The following is a 23,861-nucleotide window of genomic DNA, read 5'->3' as shown; positions in this document are numbered from 1 at the left end:
TATATTGAACATATATTTCACTTAGCTGCAGCAGCAGGCCTGTACTTTTCATTTTTTTAAAAGTATTTTTACTTTTCTAAACTCATTATTTATGTCTTATATATCTACATCTGAACTATGTTTGCCGTCTCCTGGTGATCTTCCATTTTAACTTGGCCTGCATGCAACATTATTAATCATGCATCTCCATTTGTTTGAGCAACTGGCTCCAAATATGTTAATCCTTTACCTGCTTTATTCTTAGTTGTTGCACAAAACATTGCTTCTTTTGGTTTCCTGTCAAGGATACTCCTATTTTTATGAATTTTACTACTGAAATAAATAGGCATTGAACCGGGTTAGTAAAATGCTAAACTTAGGACAACAAGCCCTTCATAGAGACCTTGAGTCCTGCCTTGGGTTTCATTTATTATCCTGATGCCATAAAAAGAAGCCTTTTATGATCACTCAGTTGCACAGAAGGAGACTGGAATACATCAGCGTTAATTGTACAAACAAATGTTTCTTTAGTAATTACTCTTCATTGATGGATTAAATACTATGAGAACAATTCAGCTAAAAACTGAGACACTTTTAAACCAAGCTGATTTTCAATCTCAGTGGGAGACCTAAATGTGTTAAATGAAATCAAAAAAGCTTAAAAGTGCTTTAACTTTAGTTGGATTGTTCCCCGTATGTTTCCCATGCTGTGTTTCAGGTTCGTTGGCCACATTGTTCAATTTGGATTTACTTTCGCATCAAAAATCCAGTAAGTTTAAAAAATCTTTTGCCAAGGACCAATTTGTAATATAAAGTCTCCATCAGGAAAGACCTTCAGAGCAATTTTCTTCCTGCTTTCTTCAGAACTGAATATCTTAAAACCTTCAGATTCAATAGCAATATGTGTGTACATTGTTTAAAAACTTGGAGTATATTTCGCAGGGTGTGCCATAAAGGCAAGGCTGCACCTGACATAGTTGTATTGGCAGAGTGTATATTAAAAACCTAAGTATAAAACAGGGACGCAGGTGGCGCTGTGGTCTAAACCACTGAGCCTGTTGGGCTTGCCGATCAGAAGGTCGGCGGTTTGAATCCCCGAGACGGAGTGAGATCCCATTGCTCCCATCTCTTGCCAACCTAGCAGTTTGAAAGCACGCCAAAAAATGCAAGTAGATAAATAGGTACCTCTCCGGCGGGAAGGCAAATGGCGTTTCTGTGTGCTGCTCTGGTTTCGTTGTTTTGTTGCGCCAGAAGCGGCTTAGTCATGCTGGCCACATGACCTGGAAAAACTGTCTGCGGACAAATGCTGGTTCTAGTCATCGTCTGCAACTGGACTTAACTGTCAGGGGTCCTTTCCCTTTACTTTTTTAAAATATAAAACACAGCATTGGAATGAGAAAATTTTGGGAGATGGCCCTGTTGCTTTTATCCTGATATTTTCCAAGATGATGCCTCTGCTATTCACTTGAAACTAAAATCTCTTTGGGTTAATGAAGTACTAAGATATGTGGCCCCGAGATAGTAAAATAATTTGTTTTGCCGTGTAAGATTATTTTCAATTAACCACATCCAATACCATTCACATATTTCTCTTATCTCATAAACCATTTCAGCATCTACATCCCCTCAGTTCATTTTTTCCAGAAGGGAAAATTACAGCTGAGACAGTTAGAGTTGAATTTTTTAAAAATTCTTTTTAACCTGAGAAGATGTCCTTGTGCATGCAAAAATGTTTTGGTGTGCTCTCATTTTGCCTAGTGAATATTTTTTCGAAAACATATTTTAAAATGTCAAGTATTTGTATTTTCTTCCTTTCGAACTTCTCTTTCCCCCTCTTAAAAGAAGCCTATATTCTCATTTATTAGAGGTGACATAACTGGGATAAGACTGCTTTTCACAGGCTGCAGCTATCACGGCTGCAGTAAATTTCTGCCTATTCCAATGTATGAAATACAGAGGGAATAAAGTTACTAAAAGCTAAAATTGTGCATTGACAAGTGTGCTGTGGGGATCAAGGTTGCACAAAACTCTGCTGTATCCTTGTTTAATGATCATTTGGAGCCACCTGCAGGCACAAAAATATATTTCTGTATTGAAGCTCTAACATTTTGATCCAGCACAGATGTCATGCTAGCTCCCGTAGCAAATGATAGTTTGTAGAACAGAAGCTGGCCTCAGGAATGTGTATGTCCAACCTGGCATGGTTTCTGCCAGATGGCCCATGAGGAGAAGGAAGAAGCAGTAGATCGGGGGCTGGAAGACCCAGGGATAGAGAAGAGAGGTCCTTCTCTTCTGACTCCAGGGGTCTCGTCCGTTCCTCTAGAGGAGCTCAGAGCCTCACCAGGGAGGAGGGAGGCCGTTGACCAGCCAGAGGGACCAAACAGGAGGAGCTGAAGGCAGAGGGGCAGATACAGTTTTGTTGTCAAGAACCATGTGTCACCTTTGCAGGTCCCCCGCCCCCCATAAGCTATCCAGAAGATTATTTAACTTTTAGAATATCTGCCAGTATGCTTTTTGCTATATTTTTATTTTGTTTTTAATTGTTTATGTTTTGTAATGTGTTTCTAATGTTGATAAAGGATAATAAATAAATGAATGAATGAATGAATGAATGAATGAATGAATGAATGAAAATAATAATGGCCATCACTGCCTCTTGGGGGAGCAAGTTCCATAGTTGGACTATACACTGCATGAAGAAGGCATTTTCTTAAAAAATTGATCTAAATCTTCCAACATTCATTGGATGTACATGAATTTTAGCATTATGAGGGCAGAGGGACTTTTCTACACACCCTGCACAATTTTATAAACTTCTAACATGTCGCCATTTACTTACCTTTCCTCTAAAATAAAAGGTCCCATATGCTTCATAGAAGAGTTGCTTCATCCCCTTGATCATTTTGCTTGTCCTTTTACGAATTTCTTTTCAACTATACAGCATCCTTTTGGAGACTGTCCTTTCCCTTATGAGGGGTCTGGATCAGTTTATTTTTTGCTTCTGAGTCTGTACCATTACTCCGCTACAATAAAGATCACTTCCTTAACTTACAAGTACTGACATCTGCTGCTGTGTGTTGGAGCGGGAGCCAGAACACTGGATGTGTACAACACTAAACTGCCCACCTAGCAGTTCGAAAGCACCCCTAAGTGCAAGTAGATAAATAGGGACCGCTTTAGAGCGGGAAGGTAAACGGCGTTTCCGTGTGCTGCGCTGGTGCCGGTTCGCCAGAGCAGCTTCGTCACGCTGGCCACGTGACCTGGAAATGGCTCCGGACAGCGCTGGCCCCCGGCCTCTTAAGCGAGATTGGCGCGCAACCCCAGAGTCGGTCATGACTGGCCCGTACGGGAAGGGGTACCTTTACCTTTACAAACTCCAACAAAGAAAGAGTGGCAGAATGTACTTGCTGCCAAGGCTTCTGATTTGCAAACTGTGGTTTGCAGGGCGCTAACAATCTATCTGCAACCAACTTTTGCCCAGAACCCTTTCAAACTGCCACTAAAAAGATTGAAGCTTCAATCCAGACATTCTTGTTCATAGATGCATGTAGGGATCTCTGAGATGGGCAGTGCTGTTAACTCAGAGACCATTCCCCCCTTATTGAGGATTGTGGACTGGCTAGAATCAGTCCCCTATAAGCCTCAAACAGATGATCTAGACTTCCTAGTTTCACAGGTTCACCTATATGCTTACAGCCTCAATCCACCACAAAAGGCATTCTCAGGTTCTAGGTGAAGAATTTTCAAGGCAAGCATTTGGTTTACGTTAGCCCATGACTTGGATAATTCTATTCAGTGCTATTAAAAATGGAGATATGAATAATGTTTTCTATAACTTTTTACGTAGCGATGGATCCCATTTCTGTATCCTTGGAAGAAGACAATGAAAGTCTGATTCAGACCTGCCAGAGTAAAGTCTGCTCACACAGGTGAGGGGGAGGGGAGGAGTGAACCCACAGAGCTTGTGTCGGTGGAATGAATGAATCTTTATTTGCATCAGCAAATATTGGCCATAGCAATAAAACAACAATACAATATACAAAGAATAGACATAAAAAGTCAATTATATAAAATATGTTTTAGGGTTTTGAATCAATAGTCAAATAGTGGATCTTATTCCGATTGCCCCAGTAACCTTGCAACCTTTGCTGTCACCTGCTCATCTTGATCTGCCTACAGAAAGGACACTGTGTTGCTGGAAGCCAATCGTCTTCTTCCCAGGGCAGAGGGCATGGGTGAAGGGGAGCCGTGATTAATCCATATGAACACAGTAGCTGTGTTTGGATGTAACACTAAACTATTATTTGTGTTTAAGAGTCTTAGTGGGGCTTTGGAGAGAACCAGAGGAGTATGGTTATCTTTGGATACAAATTCTAAGGAAGGACAGAAAAGAATGATGCCACTCTGTACATCAAAGAAGATACAGAGTCCAACAAACTAAAAATTGTAAAAAGGGCAGACATATGCACAAAATTGTTATGGGTGGCAATACTGGGTGAAAAGAGTAGTTTAGTACTTGGGATGTGCTATTGTTGCCCTGACCAAAATGCTTAGGGTGAGCTTGAGATGAAGAATGAAATCAAGGAGGCATCCAAAACTGGAAGTGCTGCAGTGATAGGTGACTTCATTTATTCACACGTAGACTGGGTACATGTACGACAAAGACATGACATTAAATAACAGTGCCTTAGAACTCTTCATGTTTAATGTTTACGTGTCATGTTTAATGCTCATCACTGCTAAAACCATAAAGACAAAAAATTGAAACATTATTTTAAAATGTTAGTAGTTGGAGACAAGCCAGGAAGGTCTTCCTCCCTGTGGAAGACCCTCTCTCAGATGTCAAGGAGATAAAGAACTGCACAACTTTTAGATGGCATATGAAAGCAGCCCTCTATCGGGGAAGGGTGGAGTATTATTATTATTATTATTACTATAATAATATCCCACTCTTTCTCCAAGAAACTTCTTTGAAACATATTTAGATGGCAAGGGAGTCAAAGTTGTGCTTAAAGGAGGATAAGTATGGAGAGAAGCTCAGTAAATCTTTGCATCTGCCTTCCCGGCAGAAAATAAAAGGCAGATCCTTGTATCTGAACTAACTTTCACAGGTAAAGGTAAAGGTAAAGGTAAAGGACACCTGGATGGTCAAGTCCAGTCAAATTTGACTTTGGAGTGTGGTGCTCATCTCCACTTTCAGGCCGAGGGAGCTGGCGTTTGTCCACAGACAGCTTTCCGGGCCATGTGGCCAGCATGACTATACCACACCTCACCAAAGAACAAATTGAAAATCTTAACACCCCGATAACGCTGCTGGAGGTTATTACAGTGGTGAAACAAGCTAAGTTAGGGAAATCGCCTGGACCTGATGGACTATCCTCGATGTACTACAAATTCTTCCAAGGAATACTGGCTCAACCACTGGTGGAGGTAATGAACCAAATTCTTCAAGGGGAATAAATCCCACCTTTGTGGAAAAAGGCATTTATAGTATTAATTCAAAAACAAGACCAAAGAACTATACACCCAAAGAATTTTGGGCCAATATCTTTATTAAGCAATGATTATAAATTATTTACAAATATCACGGCAAATAGAATGATGACAGAATTGAATACAGTAATCTGTGAAGATCAAGTGGGTTTTTGCCATCTAGACAAATGAAAAATACCATCAGAAATATCTTGAATATAATTGAATATCTGGAAAAAAGGACGGAGAAGCAAGTAGTGCTTCTGTTTCTAGATGTGAAAAAGGCCTTTGACAATGTTTCATGGACCTTTATGACAAAGATCCTAGATGATATGGATTTCGGGCCAGCAATTTTATATTACTAAAGATTAAATGAAAATACTAACTTGGAATATAAATAACCAAACAAAGAGAGAACTGGAAAATGACTTAGGAATTAAAGTGGAAAAGAAAATTAAATACTTAGGAGTATGGATTGCATCTAAAAATCTGAACTTATTCCAAGATAACTATAATAGAGTATAGACTGAAAAGACTTTAAAATAGGAGCGTAATTAAAATGAATGATATTTGTCCAATCTCTCCCCCCCCCATCAAATGCCCAAAATTGGTTGCCATCAACCAGCAAAGAACAAACAAGTGTCAGCTGCTGCCAGTGATTCCCACAGCCGGTTGCCCAGGAACATACAAAGACAAGGAATGTTCTTACCACCCGCTTTTATGGGTGTTGAGAAGTGCCTTCTGTCTTTGAGCTCTTTGCTCTCCTACTTTCAAGGCTCACCCGGTTCTGGGGGGCGGGGTCTGGAATGCTTTCTAAAGACTCTGTTGCCCCCCTGGTTATTCCTCTTCCTCCTCCTCTCCCTTTATTTCCCAACTTTTCCTTTCATCTGTCTCTGAGCTGTGACCTCCCTCAAACCCCTGTTATAAATCTATACTGCTTGCAGGGCAGCAGCTGAAGAAGGAGCAAAAAGGGTTTTCTGGTGTGTGTGTTTCTTTGTGGCTGATTAGCTGCTCTCCCTGTGCAAAGGTCAGAGGGGGCAGGGTTTCTGTTCAAGAAGGACACTGACAAACTGGAACGTGTCCAGAGGAGGGCAACCAAAATGGTCAAAGGCCTGGAAACGATGCCTTATGAGGAACGGCTAAGGGAGCTGGGCATGTTTAGCCTGGAGAAGAGGAGGTTAAGAGGTGATATGATAGCTATGTTCAAATATATAAAAGGATGTCACATAGAGGAGGGAGAAAGGTTGTTTTCTGCTGCTCCAGAGAAGCGGACACGGAGCAATGGATCCAAACTACAAGAAAGAAGATTCCACCTAAACATTAGGAAGAACTTCCTGACAGTAAGAGCTGTTTGACAGTGGAATTTGCTGCCAAGGAGTGTGGTGGAGTCTCCTTCTTTGGAGGTCTTTAAGCAGAGGCTTGACAACCATATGTCAGGAGTTCTCTGATGGTGTTTCCTGCTTGGCAGGGGGTTGGACTCGATGGCCCTTGTGGTCTCTTCCAACTCTATGATTCTATGATTCTCTGGAAGGGTCAGGCTGGGAAGGCGGTCTGCACCACTCCTCCTCTGCCCAGACCCTGACAACAGGTAAGGAAGTGGGGAAACTCTGGCTCTTTGGATATCTGAAGCAGCCACAATAATGGGCATAATTCTTTATGTTGAGATAATTGAATATGTTGATAATTAATGTTTTGATAGCAGGACCTGTGTGCAATGTGATCTGAATCTGACTTCTTATCCTGGAATGTGAACTGATATTAAAGAAGAGAAGTAATTTGGAACTTTTTGTTAATGCAAGACAGGATTTCTATGCAGAAGCCAAGCATGGGGCAGGGGCAAAGAAAGTGAGGGAAGAAGGGCACATGCTGTGGCACCAGCCCCCAGCTCCATAAACCTTGGTTTCCTGAACCAGGGGTCAGTGTCCAAACCTCACCATCATATTACCCTGGCTAATGCAAGACTTAATTTAGTCTCAATCACCCATCTGAAATGGAAACAATAGGAAGAAACACAAGAAAACCTATAAAGCGGTTTACAGTTGTGCTATGTAAATAACAGAATATAATATTCTCGATTAGCAAAATGGTTCTTCCAAATGCTGTTTTTGGCTAAAACTGTGTTATAATGGGCACAGCGGGATTGTAGGTGGCTGGCATTAAAAATATCTAATTATGCATTGCTACCAGCCTGACATTAGTTTTGCATCTGAAAGGGAGCTCTGAATTCTTCCTTCCACTTTTCCCTTACAGAGTGCAGACACACGATTGTGGAGGACGAGCGGCTGATTGGTTTTCTGCCTTTCTTGGCCGGCAGTGCCGCCTGATCAGGCAGAGTTCCGACTTCAAAAGAAATGCTAATAAGAAAGATGAAAAAGGTATACATTTTGCATGGTTGTTAGGAAATGAATATCCCAGTGCTGCAAATGTGAAGTGTCAGCATGGCTTATATGCTCTTTCATAGATGAAAATCAAAATTGCCCCAGTGATACGGGATGCACTGAAATTACAAAATGAGCACACGATGGACTGACTTTTAATACCACACAACTTATAGGGGAAACTTCTGCGTTTTATAATAAAAGGAACACCTTTGTATCCAACAACATATAGTGAGCACTCCAAACCATCACTGAAACTATATTGATATTGAATAGCCTATTAAATAAAATTGTAATTAAAACAATATCTGAAAATACCTTCCTTCCAGTAGCACCTTAAAGACCAACTAAGTTAGTTCTTGGTATGAGCTTTCGTGTGCATGCACACTTCTTCAGATACTTCTGAAGAAGTGTGCATGCACACGAAAGCTCATACCAAGAACTAACTTAGTTGGTCTTTAAGGTGCTACTGGAAGGAATTTTTTTTGTTTTGACTATGGCAGACCAACACGGCTACCTATCTGTAACTGAAAATACCTTGATATTGTGCATTTCTGTGAGAAAACCAATCACTTGAACATTACTTTATTACATGCTGCAGCAAAGTTGAAGCTGCATATGCCTGTGTTGGGTTGGTGCTTTGATAGAAGGCTACTGGGATCCTTACATAGGGTGCTCCAAGCTTTCCAAGAATAAGTAGGAAACAACAATATTATTACCAATATTTCCCAAACACATTCATTGTGTGTTGCAGCCCAAGAGAGAAGTAGCTCTTCTGCTTTGCAATACCACTTTCCCTCTGTTCTTAATACATAAGCAAAAAACAATGCGCTCTTTTGAGCTATAATGGACACAGGGTACAAGAAACCTTCCCCTTGCTTTCTGGATTTAGACTTGGGACATGTGATGAGTCAGATGAGACGTCAGATGCTGATGGAAGTGAGCCAAGTCAATTCAAATGGACCAAGTAGTGGTTATGACCAGGCCAGTGGGAGGGCAGGATTGTTAAGGGTGCATAAGTTGAATAGTAAATGGGATGTTGGATGGGTGACGAGAAGAGATCAGCAAATGAATTTGGAGAGCGAGGGCTTGGAGATGCATGCAGAGTAAGGAGGAGTCTGGGTTCATGGATGGCAGGGATAGATCATATTAGGAGTGGTGCTCATTCATGGTGATTGCCCCAAGCAATGCTTCCATGCCTTTCAAGAGATGGTACCTACGGGACCGCCTCTCCTGGTATGCCCCACAGAGGAACTTACGATCTTCAAATAAAAACACCTTGAGGGTCCCAGGCCTCAGAGAGGTTAGGCTGGCCTCAACTAGAGCCAGGGCTTTTTCGGCTGCGGCTCCAACCTGGTGGAACGCTCTGTCACAAGAGACAAGGGCCCTGCAGGACTTGACATCTTTCCGCAGGGCCTGCAAGACAGAGCTGTTCCACCTGGCATTTGGTCAGGGCGCAGCCTGACCCCCTCCTCTGGCAATCTTTACAAAGCTTTAGTTTATGGTTGCCATCAATTTTGATTTTAATTCATTTTTATAATGTTTTATAATATCACACTGTTTTAATGTTGTTAGCCGCCCTGAGCCCGGCTTCGGCTGGGGAGGGCGGGATATAAATAAAATTTATTATTATTATTATTATTATTAGTATGAATCGAGTGGGACTACACAGCCCACTCACCACGTGAGACCATTTTGGCTCTGCCTGATAAGAGTTTTCAAATCCCACCATCTACTGTCAGAGGAAGCTGGAGAGATCAGATGGACACACACAGGGATGGAGGAGCCTTTAATCCTTGCTTTTCTCTGTTTAGCAGCTGATTCACAATAGAAGTTCGGGGGAGCAGGAAAGTGGGCTCCTCTGTGTGTGTGTGTGTGTGTGTGTGTGTGAGAGAGAGAGAGAGAGAGAGAGAGAGAGAGAGAGGAGATTTACTGCAAATTCAGTCCTCTTCAACTTTCTCTGCCTATAGGCATGGGAGCCATAAGAATTATCAAGGGACATAGCTAAGCTGTTTGTTCTTGTGGGTGTCTGGCTCCAAGCCATGCAAATAGAGGCAGTCAGCTTGCATGTTGACCCATTCATGCATGTTGACCCATTAGCGCATAAGCAGTGTGCTTGCCTGGCTTCCAGTTCACTGACATACTGATGCATGAAATGACATGCACGGAACCAGGGTTTGTTTTTCCAGCTGGAGGTCACTGGAGCTTAGTTCTGGCACCTCTCAGGTGGGCGCCATTGCCATTCTAAGAGAACAAGGGATAAGTTTGTGGTGAGCTCCAGCATCTCTTTTTCTAAAAAAAATGCACTGCATGTAACACTTGCGCAAGTAGCAACAGCACCTTTACCCCTCATCTTCACGGTATCTGTTTTAGCTAAAAGAGGCCTTTGATAGAGACTGGATTCCTTCCACTGTGCTCAGAATTTCTAATAACCATCACCTTATATTGAATGTATTTCAGGAGAGACCTCTGCTGCAAGGGCCTCACTCTCTCTAGTAAATGAAGCACAATACCTCTTGATCAACAGAACAAGTATTTTGCAGCTGAGAGATAAAGTTGTGGAAAGGTAAGTGCTTCCTCACCTGAAAAGGCACATTTCCTTGTGTTGCCTCTTTTTGTCCTTTCCATGAGCAAGACTTCTTCTGGCCCAACCTGCTGAATGTTTCACTTGTACAAAGACTACTGTACATGCACAATTATGGCAACTATTATTCTTAAGAAAAAAATAAGAATGTGAGATGAGCATCTGCTGGATCAGGCCAGTAGCTTTTCTAGTCCAGTGTCTAGTCCATTGTCCACACAGTATTCCAGGTGTGGTCTGGCCAAGGCAGAACAGAGTAGTACTAGATTTAGAGACTAGACTTCTATTGATGCAGTAGCTTTGTTTGCTACAGAATCACATGGTTGACTCATGTTGCAGTCTACTAAGACTTCTAGCTCTTACATAGGTGCAGCTGGTTATTTCAGGCTGAAAGGGACAAGTGGGACTTAGAAGAACAGAAAGAACAATCCCTTCGCATGGGCTCCAGTGTTGCTGCAATTCGGGGATTTTTTAAAACGGGGAATTTTGTGACGCATTTACCTAGACTTGGGAAGGTTTAAGATGGCAGCCCCTCATCTGACCATACCACCCATAGGTGCCAACTCTTTATGGCTGAGGGGATGGAGCTGCCCCCCCCCAACCTTGAGGGGCCAGGCTTTGCTGTGGCAGACTTCGCCAGGCCTTCCTGTGCCTGCCTGCGTGTAGTCCCTTTGAGCTTTCACAAGCCAGCAGCGTATGAACTTGTTGCAGGCACCGGGGGGGGGGGGCAGCGCCTATGACACCACCTAAACTCAATGTAGTTGAGCAGTATTACAGCTGTCCAAAGAAGCAACGTGCGGATATGAGAGATTACGTTCTCCCTTCTTGCTCCTGCTTTGCACCATTCTTGGGTGCTGTTGCCAGGCAGGAACAGGTGCTTCAGCTCTGCCTGTGGTTGAAACAAGAGAAACAAAGAAGATGATGAGGCATTAAGAAAAGCGAAGAAGAGGTGGAGTCTGAAGTGACAGGAACCAAATTCCTTCTTGCCTCTTAGGAAGTGGGGGGAAAGAAGGAAAGGAAATTCAGAGCGGAGGGGAGGACTGCGGCAAGCTGGCGGGGCTCCCAGATGAGGAACAGCGAGAGGGGCGGCAAACTCAGTGACCGCCTCAGGCAGCATAAGCCCTAGCTACGTCAATGATTGCACTTGTTCAAATTTTGTTCATGTTAGTAATTAAGGCTATGTGAAAGCTTTCGCCTTTTGAATGCAATAGAATTCTGGCTTCATTGTACTGAGAAACATGAAAGCACAAGTGTTACTGAACTCATTTGGGTTAATATTAGACCATATTGTTTCCCCCTCTGCCTCTGTGGAACAGACTAGGTGAATCACTTCCCCCGCAGGAACTCGTCCACCGCTTCCGTGCCAACATTGTAGTCAGCACAGATGAGCCCTTCGAAGAAGACCTGTGGGAGGAGATTGCAGTGGGTCCCCTGCGTTTCAAGGTACAAATGGCTGCAGCTGTTTGTTAGTGTCATACGGCATGCTGGGAAATAGCAGGCAGCAGCTTCTTGCAAGACAAAGATTCAGGCAAGGATCTGGAACAGCTGTTTGGGATACAAAACAGCTTTGAGCTACAGTAGTCTGAGCAGCAGTGCATTACTTTGTGTGTGCAATGGCTCTCTGCTACCACAGAAGTGACCTGGCATGGCCCTGTGATGCAAGGGCAAGAAGGCAGCCGGTACTGTCAGATTTGTTGAATCCTGGGAGCCAAGACCCAAGTTTGGGGCAGGTACCCTTTGGTAAGAGAACCCCAGCAGAAATTTAACATCGCAAAACATTCAGCAATGAAAACCTGGTGCAAAGCCTTTAAAAAGTGTTCTTCCACTGAGTCCCTTAAATCTCCCCATTTAAAAGCTCTTTCCAAATTGTCCCACTTCCCCAGCATAGACATTGACCACACATTTGGGTAAGTCATAAGATAGTTTACTTAAAAATGTCAGATCCATGTGCTTTTCCATCCATCCTCTTCAAATGTCAGATCCATGTGCTTTTCCACACAGCAGCCAGAAAAGATGCACAGGCAGTCAAGACGTTGCTTAGTAAGTTAAGCTATTGATAAACTATTGAAAAAATGATCTGAAACAGAAGAGGCTGGTCAAAGTCATGTGGCCGGCTGGAATGACCATCTCAAACCTCCTTACTTGCTGAAGTCCTTGTGGAGAGAGAAATACTGTATAGCAAAGGCATGGTGACCTATTGCTGCTAAGGTCAAGGATGATGGCATAGGCTCAGCCTGGCAGGACAGTTTATTCTATTATTTTAACCCCTTCATGCACTGATCAGATTTACATGCTAGAATTATATGAGGCTGGAACCCTACAAGACGGACCAAGAGCCCAGCCAGCAGCACCGTGATCTGCACACTGGTGTTCCTTGTGGCTATGCTGTGGTGGAAGGAGGAATACAGTTGTTGGGCCTGAGAGACTTGTGGCACCATTCCCCACTCTCCTCAGGAAGTAAGGATGGAACCTTGCTCAAGTAACTCCCTGGGTTTGCTTCAGGCTTCTCCCCCCCCCCCGCCCCCCAGTAAGCTTCCTGTTCTCTTTTTATTGAGTCTGCCAATGTTTGCTTTCACTCTGTCAACTTCCCTCACCCGCTCAACTATTCCCTCATAGCCACTTCCAACAGAAGCCCTTTTGGGAAGAACTTCTTCACAGTGGATTCTGCTCCTCTATTGGTGGTTCCGTGAGGCTCCCAGCATGTACTTGCCTGCTTGTCTAAAATAAATACTACTTCTCATATGCTGGCCAGACGTCAAGAAAATTCCTGACATGTCCTGGTTTTGGGGGGTAAAAATGGCATCAGGGGAATTTTGCCAAATTGGCAAAATGTCAGGGAAAACCAGGCTGTATGGCAATGCACTGGAAAAAGCAGTGGAAACAGCTCCAGAATCACTATGGGGGGTGGGGGGTGGGAGGAGGTTTCCCACCAAAAGCTCAACTTTGGGGTGTCAGGAATTTTACTTTTTGAAATATGGCAACCCTAATCTCAATGGAGAAAAATTAGACCAATGGGTATAATTGATAGGTATGTGAGGATCCTCGGCACTGCAGTTATAATTAAACACTGTCTATGTTAGTAATAGGAATACTATTATTATTACTTATTAAATTTGTATAATGCCCTTCATTCAAAGATTGCAGGACAGTTCACAACTTAAAAATACAAAATGAGAACACAAAATACATTATAAAAACAAGAAAAAGAACAAAAACAAGCCTCCCCCCCAAAAAAGCCACAATCCTTCAAAAGAGTAATGTTAATTCAATTAAGAGTTGTAGGCATTTTGAAAAAGAGAACAAAGCTTTAGAACTAAGGCAAGCCAGTTAATTGATATGCTAGAGAATAACGTGAATAAAATAGAATAAGGGGAGCTGAATGAAAAATTGTCTTGTTATGTTTTGATTACTTGTATAACCAGTGTGAAAATGTTCCCTCCTCTACGCTGGTTTTTTTTTATTTAAATTATTATTTTATCATTTTATCTGCCCTTTCAGTTGGAAGAACAAGAGCTTTTGCATTCCCAATAGATTGGGGGGGTGGGAAACCTGTTTTGCCTGGCTGGGCTGTACTGCCTCTTGGTTGGATGGATGGAGAACTGGGGGGGGGGGGGCATTTGGCCTGGTTGGGATAGATCATATTGTATTGCCCCACCAACTTACGCTTCCAGTCCTGCCCACTTTTAACTCTGGCCCCGCCCATTATGGTGTGGATCCCCTGGAACATTTCCCATTGTGCAATGCGGCCCTCAGCCTGATAAAGATTCCCCTCCCCTGTTGTAAGAAATGCTATATCCTGCAAGGCAGTGGAGGTTTAAGATCAGAGTTTTCCCTTTCCTGCTGCCTTGTGGGATGTCTTCAGGAGAAGAAAAGGCTAAGGAGTAAACCCTACACAAATCCAGAGTGGAGTGTGTAAGTCAGGTGGATGGTGCTTTGAACGCCTCCCTCGGGCAGCGCTGGAGCCAGATGTATTCCTCTGCTTCCTTTTGGATGGCATCAGCGAGGCTGAGAGGCTGAGCGTCTGGGTAACCTGGGACCTCCATACACGCAGCTCAGGCTTGTGCCCCAGGGAGGTCACTTCAGTGCTGCAGACGCACTAAAAACAAGGCAGGAGGCTGTGTTATTTGATGTCTGCAGTCCTTTTGTTAAGAGTTTCCCCCCAAATTCAATTTGGTGGCTGAAGCTGAAAGTATTCTCCAGGTGACTGCCAGCTCATGCGATTCCAGCATGGCAGCAGTAGTTACTACTAGTTCTTTTCTGAATCCCTTATCCCAGACAGAGAGGAAGCATTTGTTTCTTGTTGTGGCCCCTGCTCTGACAGGGTTGAGCCACTCTGTTGTGCCTGCTCTCCACTAGGGCATCTTCTGGGTAGAGAGCTACATTCTTATGCAGAAGATGGCAGAGTGCAAGGGAAGGTAGCAGTGCTTCCCAAGTCTCTGATTTGAATAATAGAATTGTAGAGTTGGAAGGGACCCCAAGGGTCATCTAGTCCAGCCCCCTGCAATGCAGGAATCTTTTATCCAGTGTGGGGCTCAAACCCACAACCCTGAGAGTAAGAGTCTCGGGCTCTGCTGACTGAGCTATCCCAGCACCTTCAAGAATGAGGGAAGAAGCAAAGCCCAATGCTTGCTTCCTATGAAACTCCTACATTCTGGAGTTTACACACACACACACACACACACACACACGGCATCATCACAGTTTGAGAATGTATTCTAGCCAAGCAAAAGCGTGCAGGAAGGGAGTGGAGCAGAGCCAGTAGGAGCTGTGGTGGGAGCATGGCCTGGGAGACTCTTCAGGGCTGGGCAGAGAAACCTGGGGGGGCTGCATTTCACCCCTGGGCTTGAGCTTATGTAGCCTTGATTTAGCAGAAGGGTGAGTAAACACCAATAACTCTGCCAATAAGTGGGGCAAACACTTGCCATGGTTTACATCCCCACCCCATCCCTGCTCAGCTTTGCAGGCCAAAAATGTTTGGTGCTGGTGATATGGTCGGAATGGTTGCTGTTGACAATTGACTCCTCTAGAAGCAGGTGTCTTGTGATTCCTGGCTAAGTGGGGGCTTCAAGATCTTCTCTGTGCAAATTTCAGGTTATCGGGCCATGCCACAGATGTCTGGTTATCTGCATTGATCAAAAAACTGGAGAACGGAACAAGGAATTTCTTCAGACTCTGGCTGCCACTAAAGACAAAAAAGTCAGTATACAAATACTTTTTTTTTTTTTAAGTGCCCTTTTCCTTTACAGGGAAGGCTTACAGTTAAAATAAGAACAGCTGAAAACAGAGAGAATAAAGAATAATTTAAATACAATTAAACATTAATATAATTAATAGTAACTATGTATGTATGTATGTATGTATGTATGTATGTATATGTGTGTGTGTGTATAGAGAAACAGATAAACAGACAGATAGAAGATCTATTAAAAACATACAGACAATTACAACAAAAATAGCACAGCATCAGCCCTTTCCTTAAAAGCGGTCAGTTCCCAAAAGCCTGTTGGAAGAAGGTTTTCACCTGCCAGCCGAAGAACAACAAGGAGGGAGCCGCACTGTCTTCTCCAGGGAGGGAGTTCCAAAGTTGTCTGGGAGCAGCCACCACCGAGAAGGCCCTCTCCCACATGCCCACCGAGTGTGCCTGGGGGGGGGGCGGGGATCAAGAGGAGGGCCTTCCTTGAAGATCTCAAGACCCAGGCAGATTCGTATGAGGGAATATACAAATGTGAATGAGCTGCTCAGTGGAGCTTTGCTGCCACTTCCACAAAACCTTTTGGTTTTAAAAAAGGGGAGAAAGCAGAAAGCAAGGCAAGCTTTCATTTGCCTTCCTTTTTTTTTTTTTTTGCCCCGTCAAACCCTGAAAGATCTGTAAGTATAATAAATGTTAAGCTTAATTTTTAACAGAGCACCATGTCTCCTTTCCTGTCCGCTTGCTGTCTACATGGGGGGGGGGGCGATTCTTAAAAGTGTTTACCCAGGTCAAATGCCACCCCACCCCACTAAAAAACAAAACAGGCCAGAAGTCGTCCCACAGTACAGTAGGATACAAGCAAACAAGCCAAAGTCTGGGTAACTTCCACAGCAAATACTACAGTGCTTCCTCTGAACCTTCGCATAAACTAAGACCGAATTTAAGCAAGAAAAATGGAAATGGTTCTGAACATCATCTTAAATAACTTGACCATTGTTTCTGTTCATTGCACTGCTTGTCGTCAATATACTTATAGGAATTTAGTTTAACCATCCAGAGGCATTGCAGTTGCTACTGTTCCGTCTGTTGGGTATTTGATCTTACTTACAAATGTTTCCCCCCTCAGACTAAGTTTGGAATATACCTGATGAATCACCCTGAGATGCAGGTCTCACATCCAGACACATTGTCAGTGGGATCGCCAGTGTTTGCAGCGGTAAAGAACATTATCGCATGTTGACCATCGGCTGAAGAGCAAAGAGGTGGAGGATTCCTCAGCTAAACCTGCAGATGGGACGGTCTTGCAGATTATTCATACGTGTTCTCAACAGCGATATGATCTTCTCCAATGTTATGAGTAAAAGGTCAATCACCTTTAAACGTTCAGAAATGACATGTCACAGCTAATCAGGTGGATCAGTTTTTGCAACTCTATATCATTTGATCATTTGATTTCTTTTTTCCATTCAGGTTCACGAGAGACTTGTTGCAGGGCACTGATGCTGACTAGGAAATTTAATGTCCTCAAAATGCCACTTCACAAGTTTGATCAATAGTTAATAACCTCAAATAGTCAGCTGATTTAAATTAAGTATGGTGTGTGTGTGTGCAGTGTGTGTGGGGGGGGAGAGAAGAAATAGTGCTTTAGATAAGAAACAGAGATGGCTGGCTGGAAGTGAAGCACCTTGGGATTCAAAGGCTTTAACGTGGATAGCAAATTTGCTGCCTTGCTGCAGTGCCTGCTGTTAGCTTCCACTGATGCAAGTAGCACCTGCAACAAAGGACTCATCCAGACTTCTGCTTTTTTGCCAATTATTTTTATTGATCTTTAACAAATTGCCACCAAATTAATACAAGTTTAAAAGCTGGTTTCCCACCCTCCCCCAAATGTCCCCTCTATTTTCCTCCCTTCTTTGCTGCTCCCAATATAATAACTTTTACAGCTATCTTTTCAAAGTCCCCTCATCCCTTCTCCCTACACATCACCTGTTCAATTACCAATTTCTGCTATGGCTTTTATACATTGTTATAACCTGTCCTCAAAATAGTCGAATAGAGTAAATCCTCTTTTATCTATCTATAATAGTCATTAATCAGTTTTGAAACATTTCCCTCTGATGCCTCTTGAGTAGCACTTTGCCTGCTTCCTCCCAGACAACACACACATATTCCTCCCTAACATGGCCTTGAACATTGCTGTCTCACATCTGGGCCCCAGTAATAAACAGAGTGAAAAGGAACCCCTTATAATTTTTTTTGTATAAATATATAATATACATTCCCCCTCTCATACTGCCAATCTCCCAGCCTCCCCCATACCTTGCATTCTGCCAATCTTAATCCTCAATTTTACATACAATCAGCTCATAATTAATTAATTAATTAATTAACATAATCCAAATCTCTTCTTATTTCCAACTTCAAGCTTTGGGGCTGATGTAATCACACTTTCTGTTTTTTACCCAGCTTTTGGTCGCTCACCCAGCAGCTGGGCTTTAGCACCAAATATAAGCCTGAATGGGACGCGGGTGGCACTGTGGGTAAAACCTCAGTGCCTAGGGCTTGCCGATTGCCAGGTCGGCGGTTCAAATCCCCGGGCGGGGTGCGCTCCCGTTGCTCGGTCCCAGCGCCTGCCAACCTAGCAGTTCGAAAGCACCCCCGGGTGCAAGTAGATAAATAGGGACCGCTTACTAGCAGGAAGGTAAATGGCGTTTCCGTGTGCTGCGCTGGTGCTGGCTCGCCAGAGCAGCTTCGTCACGCTGGCCACGTGACCCGGAAGTGTCTCCAGACAGCGCTGGCCCCCGGCCTCTTAAGTGAGATGGGCGCACAACCCCAGAGTCGGACACGACTGGCCCGAACGGGCAGGGGTACCTTTACCTTTACCTATAAGCCTGAATGGAGGGGAAATTGGCCTGGTTTGTGAGCATTTTAAAAAGCATGTGTTAATTATGAGGAGGTGCCATGAGTTTATCCAGAATAGATAATTGCAAACCAACCTTATCTCCTTTTTTGATACCGTTACTACTTTGGTCCTGTGCCATTTCTTTCCTATCTCTGTCTTTCTTCACCTTCATGCACACACTGGCCTGGTTTGCTCTTCTTGCTCATGGCAAGGCTTCACCACCACAAACAGAATGCAGTACAAGATTGTGTCTTTGCAGCCCAAGCCTACAGTCTCTGCAAACCAGTGCTTGCTAGTTCCACTACATTCAGTGAGGCTCGCTCCCTGCTTAGTTTGCATAGGAGTGCAGCCTGCATAGCAGTGTAGAAAGTTAATTACCTAATTTGTGGACTGGCACCAGATTTCCCCTTTTTGTGCATAAAGATTGGTTGTGACACTTCACTTGAGTGGCACATTTGACCAGGGCCAGCCCACCCATGAGGCAAAGTGAGCCAACCACCACAGGCATCAAGATCCTGATGCAGATTGCCACCCCCCACCCCCACCCCCCGTGATTTCTGAGCCCTTCTTCACTGGTGGGGATGGAAATGCCGTTTTGTGGTTCACCTCAGGTACCAAAATGTCTTGGGCCAGCCCAGAATCTGACCCAATGGAACAGTGAAATGGAATGGAGAGATTTACATGGCTACAACCTAGATGGAATGCTGAAAAAATGTCAAGTGGTAAATTGAGCCACACTTTTTATTCAAGTGAATAATATTTGTGCACTGTCTGCTTAAACAAAATAATTTTGCTGTACATCAATCCTGACAATAAATGCTTTGCAGATATTATCCAAATATTTTTGAAGCTAAATTATTTGTCTGATATTTGAGATCTATATCTGATATCATGGGATACTTGATTCCAATATTTTATATTTAATAATATTTAATAATATTTGATATGACATATATTAATATCTGAAAGCATTTTATGGAAGACATGAAATAGACATGAAATAGGACTGTAATTTTTTGTAATACCAGCCAAAACAATCAAGAGAATGTAAACAAATCCAAAGAACTCAATTCGGAGGGGAAATGTCTCTCAGAACAAACTATTCTGTGTTAGAATTTGCATTCATCTTTCTGAAAAGCAGGTTGAAAATATTTGCCAAATTTCAAATATTAGAAAATATTTGTTTCAGCTAAAATATATAATTTGTTTTTCTATGAGTTCATTTAATTAAACTGACATCTCATACTTTTGCAGAGAGGTTTGTCTGTCTGTTCTCTATTGGGGGCCTTTGAGATACGTATTGTCACCCAATCTGTGAACACAAAGCAGTTGGTTTTCCTCTGTGACAATGTTTTGGATTGAGATGGTGGACCGAACTGCTCCAGACTGCCAATTTGGATATACCACTGCCCCTTGGGCATGGTGGTTCCTGAGACGGGAGGGCAAGCAGACCTGGCATGGCAGCTGAGTGCACAGAGGAGCAGCTGGGGAGCCACCCGCCAAAGGCTCAGGCTTGCTGGCCGCAGGACTCTTCCTCGCAGGGAACACACTGATGAAGCAGTACCCTGCAGGACTGGCCCCTCCTGCTTTCTGAAGTGTTTTCAGCAGGGCAGGAAATAAGATATTTGCAGGAAGGTTCCTGAGATCATGGAACAGGTGGCTTAAGTCCTTCCCTCCAGAGCAGACAAACACAAGCATGTTCCATCTTCCATGTGACAGCTGTTTAGATATTTGAAGATGGCTATCATATCTCCTCTCAGTCGCTCCCACAATTACTCCTCCTAAGGCTTGGTTTCCACACCCTTGATCATTTTGGTTGCTCTCTGCATACACTCCAGCTTGTCAACATCCTTCTTAAATTGTTGTGCCCAGAATCGGATACAGTATTCCAGGTATGGGCTATCCAAGGCAGAATAGAGTGGGACTATTACTTTCCTTGATCTGGACATTATACTTCTGTTGATGCAGCCTAGATTAGCATTAGCATTTTTTGCTGCTACATCACACTTGGCTGATATTAAGCTTGTGGTCCACCAAGACCCCCAGATCCCTTTCACATGTACTGCTAGTAAGCCAAGTGTCCCCCATCCTATATTTCTGCACCTGGTTCTTCCTGCCTAAGTGCAGAACCTGACATTTGTCCATATTGAAATTCACTTGTGCCAGTTCTCCAATCCGTTAAGGTCATTTTGAATTCTGATTCTGTCTTCTGCAGCATTAGCTACCCCTCCCAGTTTGGTGTCATCTGCAAATTGGATGAGCATCCCCTCAATTCCTTCATCCAAGTCATTTATAAAGATGTTGAGCAACAACAGGCCCAGGACAGAACCCTGTGGCATCCCAAGATGACAAGGAACCATGAACGAGTACTCTTTGGGTTCAGTCAAATCCACTTAACTGTTCATTTTACCAGCTTCCTTGCAAGAATATCATGGGAGACTTTCTCAAAAGCCTTACTGAACTCAATATACGCTATGTCCTCAATATTCCCCTGATCCACCAAGCTTGTAACTTCATCAAAAAATGAAATGAGGTTTGTTGGGCAAGACTTATTTTTCTAAGTGCTCACAGACCAACTGTTGAATAATCTGTTCTATGACCTTTCCTGGTACAGTGGTACCTCGGGTTAAGTATTTAATTCGTTCCGGAGGTCCGTTCTTAACCTGAAACTGTTCTTAACCTGAAGCACCACTTTAGCTAATGGGGCCTCCTGCTGTCGCTGCGCCACCAGAGCACAATTTCTGTTCTCATTCCGAAGCAAAGTTCTTAAGCCGAGGTACTATTTCTGGGTAAGTGGAGTCTGTAACCTGAAGCGTATGTAACCCGAGGTACAACTGTATTGATGTCAAGCTCACCAGTATCTGATGATTGTGTTGTTTTGGTACTAATGGTTAGATCCAGCTGCTAGCTGCGTGTTTCATGGGACACCTTCTGTGACATTACAATGTGGCTGTCAGCTGACCTGCTCTAGTCTTTCTTTAGTGGTTTGGCCAGATGCACCACATGGCCCTCCTTTGGACTCTCCCATCTGATAGTTCCATGAATCTTTGTGATTATGCCAGGCTACTGTCTCTTACCATCTTTTCTCTCACCTCTTTCCCAATTTGAAGCTTAAAGAACCACTGCTCCAGGAACCTACAATATTCTGGGGAGGGGCTTCTCACTGGAAATATCCAAAGCATGAAACAATCATTTCTGTTGGTATGATCTGGGTTGCACGAAGAAGGCCGTGGGTGTGAGAGAGACAAATATTTCACAGAGGATGGCCTGAGAGATAAGAGTGTGGGGTTGACCTTTTGAAATATTTAAATGTTAGCCTCTGTGAAGGAAATATTTTCATTTTTTGTGTTTTAACTCCAACCCCCAGACCTTTGTGGGCAAAATACACTGTGATACACTTTCTGTTGCAAAATTTACACAGAAGTAGACCTACAGCTTATTGCTTCTAGGGCATTGACATCTGCACAGCAGGAAACAGTGCACCCAAATGTCAGAGAATTAACATTAACTGTTTGGACTGAAATAAAATAACAAGAAAACCCAACTCTACAATTCACCAGATGCTTTCCAGGTTACAACAATGTGAAATACAGCATTAAAAATTACAGTCACAATCTGAGTGGGTCTATATGCTTTCCTCACATGAAGTTGAATGAGATTGTCAGATGCACTGCCTGGGGAGGAATCTGCACAGCTTTGAGAACAGAGAACAGGGAGAATGTGGTTGTGCCCCAACCAATGTAAATGCAAAAGTGGGGGGGGGGTGTTCAACAAAACCTGACCCAGGGGTACACAAATGCCCAGATAGTGTTCCTTTTGCAGTAAAAAAAGATGTATCATATTGGCCTGAATATAAGCCTCACTTTTTCCCCAAATTCCGACTGTGAAAAGTTAAAATGTGGCTTATATTCACGACCTTACGGGATGCAGCCAGGAGCGTGAGACAAAACGTCCTGTCCTCTCCCCCAAGGCTGGGAAGGGAAAAGGATGCCGGTAACGCAGCCTGCCCCCCCCCCACTGCCCCCAGTATGCAGCCAGGAACAGCGAGGAATGGAGCAGCTTATATTTGGGTATTTTTTTTTATCACCCACCCTCCAATTTTAAAGCTGCAGCTTATATTCAGGTGCGGCTTACTGTATATTCAGGCCAATACGGTAGATATATATCTGATATATATCTAGATATACCTTATATCTGATAAAGCTCTTGATTTTGAAATTTTTTTGGTACCAGCTACTATTGATATATTGGAATAATAATAAAAAATGCTCCATTTTTTCCAAGCAAAGATTGATCCAGGGAAGCAGACTTCTGACACCACATTCTTGGTTTGGTTTAGGGACATTTTTTTAGTCCCAGGTTATGTTGGGATAGGAAAAACCACCCCTAGAGACACTTCCGCCCCTAGGGACAATTTGGTTCATTTTAAAATAAGTGTGGTTTTAATAAGGTATTATCCTGATTCTTTTTAGATTATGAATTTTTATTCCAAGAGTTAAATGAAGACAAAACATTAAAGTCTGACGCTGAATATAATTTATCTGCATAAAGGACTTCATATTAATTTTTATTAAGTATTTGCTTGGGTTACAAAGGGACTTTATAATCGGAAAACGGAGACAATGTATTTACTTTGTAACCCAAGAAAATCTTTAATAAAAACAAATTTTCCTCATGTTGCCACTAGATGGCAAACTTCCTCTTTCTGCTCTATCTCTTTTCAAAAAGAAATGTAATCTCATCTGGCCCTGGAAAACCAGCAAGCCAACACCCCTCTGGAGAGGGTGCACTACTTGAAAGGTGCCCAGCACAAAAGCCCCTAGTCCTGTTTGTAATAGGACAAGCCAGGGGCTCTTCTCTTCTTATGCCGGCCATTTTCAGACCAATTCCCCACGAAACAAATCTCAGGGGGGCGGGCGGGCGGGCACTGGGATGCCAACTTCACCCCCCTCTGCCCAAAGGAGTTTGGTTTCCAGAAGGACTCGCCCTCCGACGGACAAGGAGCAAACGGCAGAAAGAGAGACTGTGCCGCCGGCTCAGTTCCCTGGGGAAAGCGATGGGAACAGAAAAAGAACCTCTCGGACCCGCGACCAGAAATCGCGGAACAAGCGGACCTGAGGGGGAACCCTTTGTGTCGACGAAGCAGGCCTGGGACTCGCGACACCCGTTTCTTTAAAAAAGCAGCCTTTTAAATGCGTTATAACGTTGTGACACCAGGCGGCGCTTTGGGGGCAACGTGATTTCCCATTATTATGAGGTTTTCCTGATGTCCCGCGGACTTTGCGCCCGATCTGAGTTGCGCAGCCTCCCGCCAAAGCTCTTTGGACCAAAGCAGGCTGTTTTCCAAAGCACCAAAAA

At 43.4% G+C, this 23,861-nt stretch overlaps 1 protein-coding gene and 1 long non-coding RNA gene across 2 annotated transcripts in view; one reads left to right on the top strand and one right to left on the bottom strand.

The window, feature by feature from the left end:
- Window positions 1–17,744, top strand: part of MOCOS (molybdenum cofactor sulfurase) — a 96,291-nt gene extending 78,547 nt beyond the window's left edge. Inside the window, exons 10-15 of the mRNA XM_079949442.1 lie at window positions 3,827–3,908; window positions 7,702–7,826; window positions 10,290–10,395; window positions 11,727–11,853; window positions 15,502–15,606; window positions 16,728–17,744. Coding sequence (XP_079805568.1) covers window positions 3,827–3,908; window positions 7,702–7,826; window positions 10,290–10,395; window positions 11,727–11,853; window positions 15,502–15,606; window positions 16,728–16,841 — 659 coding nt within the window. The 3' untranslated portion in view covers window positions 16,842–17,744. The remainder of the gene's footprint in view (window positions 1–3,826; window positions 3,909–7,701; window positions 7,827–10,289; window positions 10,396–11,726; window positions 11,854–15,501; window positions 15,607–16,727) is intronic.
- A 138-nt stretch (window positions 17,745–17,882) lies between these two features.
- Window positions 17,883–22,126, bottom strand: LOC307201083. The gene is made up of 3 exons (XR_013832513.1): window positions 22,007–22,126; window positions 18,493–21,963; window positions 17,883–18,114 (listed from the first exon to the last, which is right to left on the bottom strand). It is a non-coding gene; the product is annotated as an uncharacterized lncRNA (long non-coding RNA).
- Window positions 22,127–23,861: the final 1,735 nt, after the last annotated feature.

Source organism: Podarcis cretensis (assembly GCF_951804945.1).
Source record: "Podarcis cretensis genome assembly, chromosome: 13".
Lineage (NCBI taxonomy): Eukaryota > Metazoa > Chordata > Lepidosauria > Squamata > Lacertidae > Podarcis > Podarcis cretensis.
Note: the sequence above shows the minus strand (reverse complement) of the source record. Positions and strands in the feature narration are given on the sequence as shown.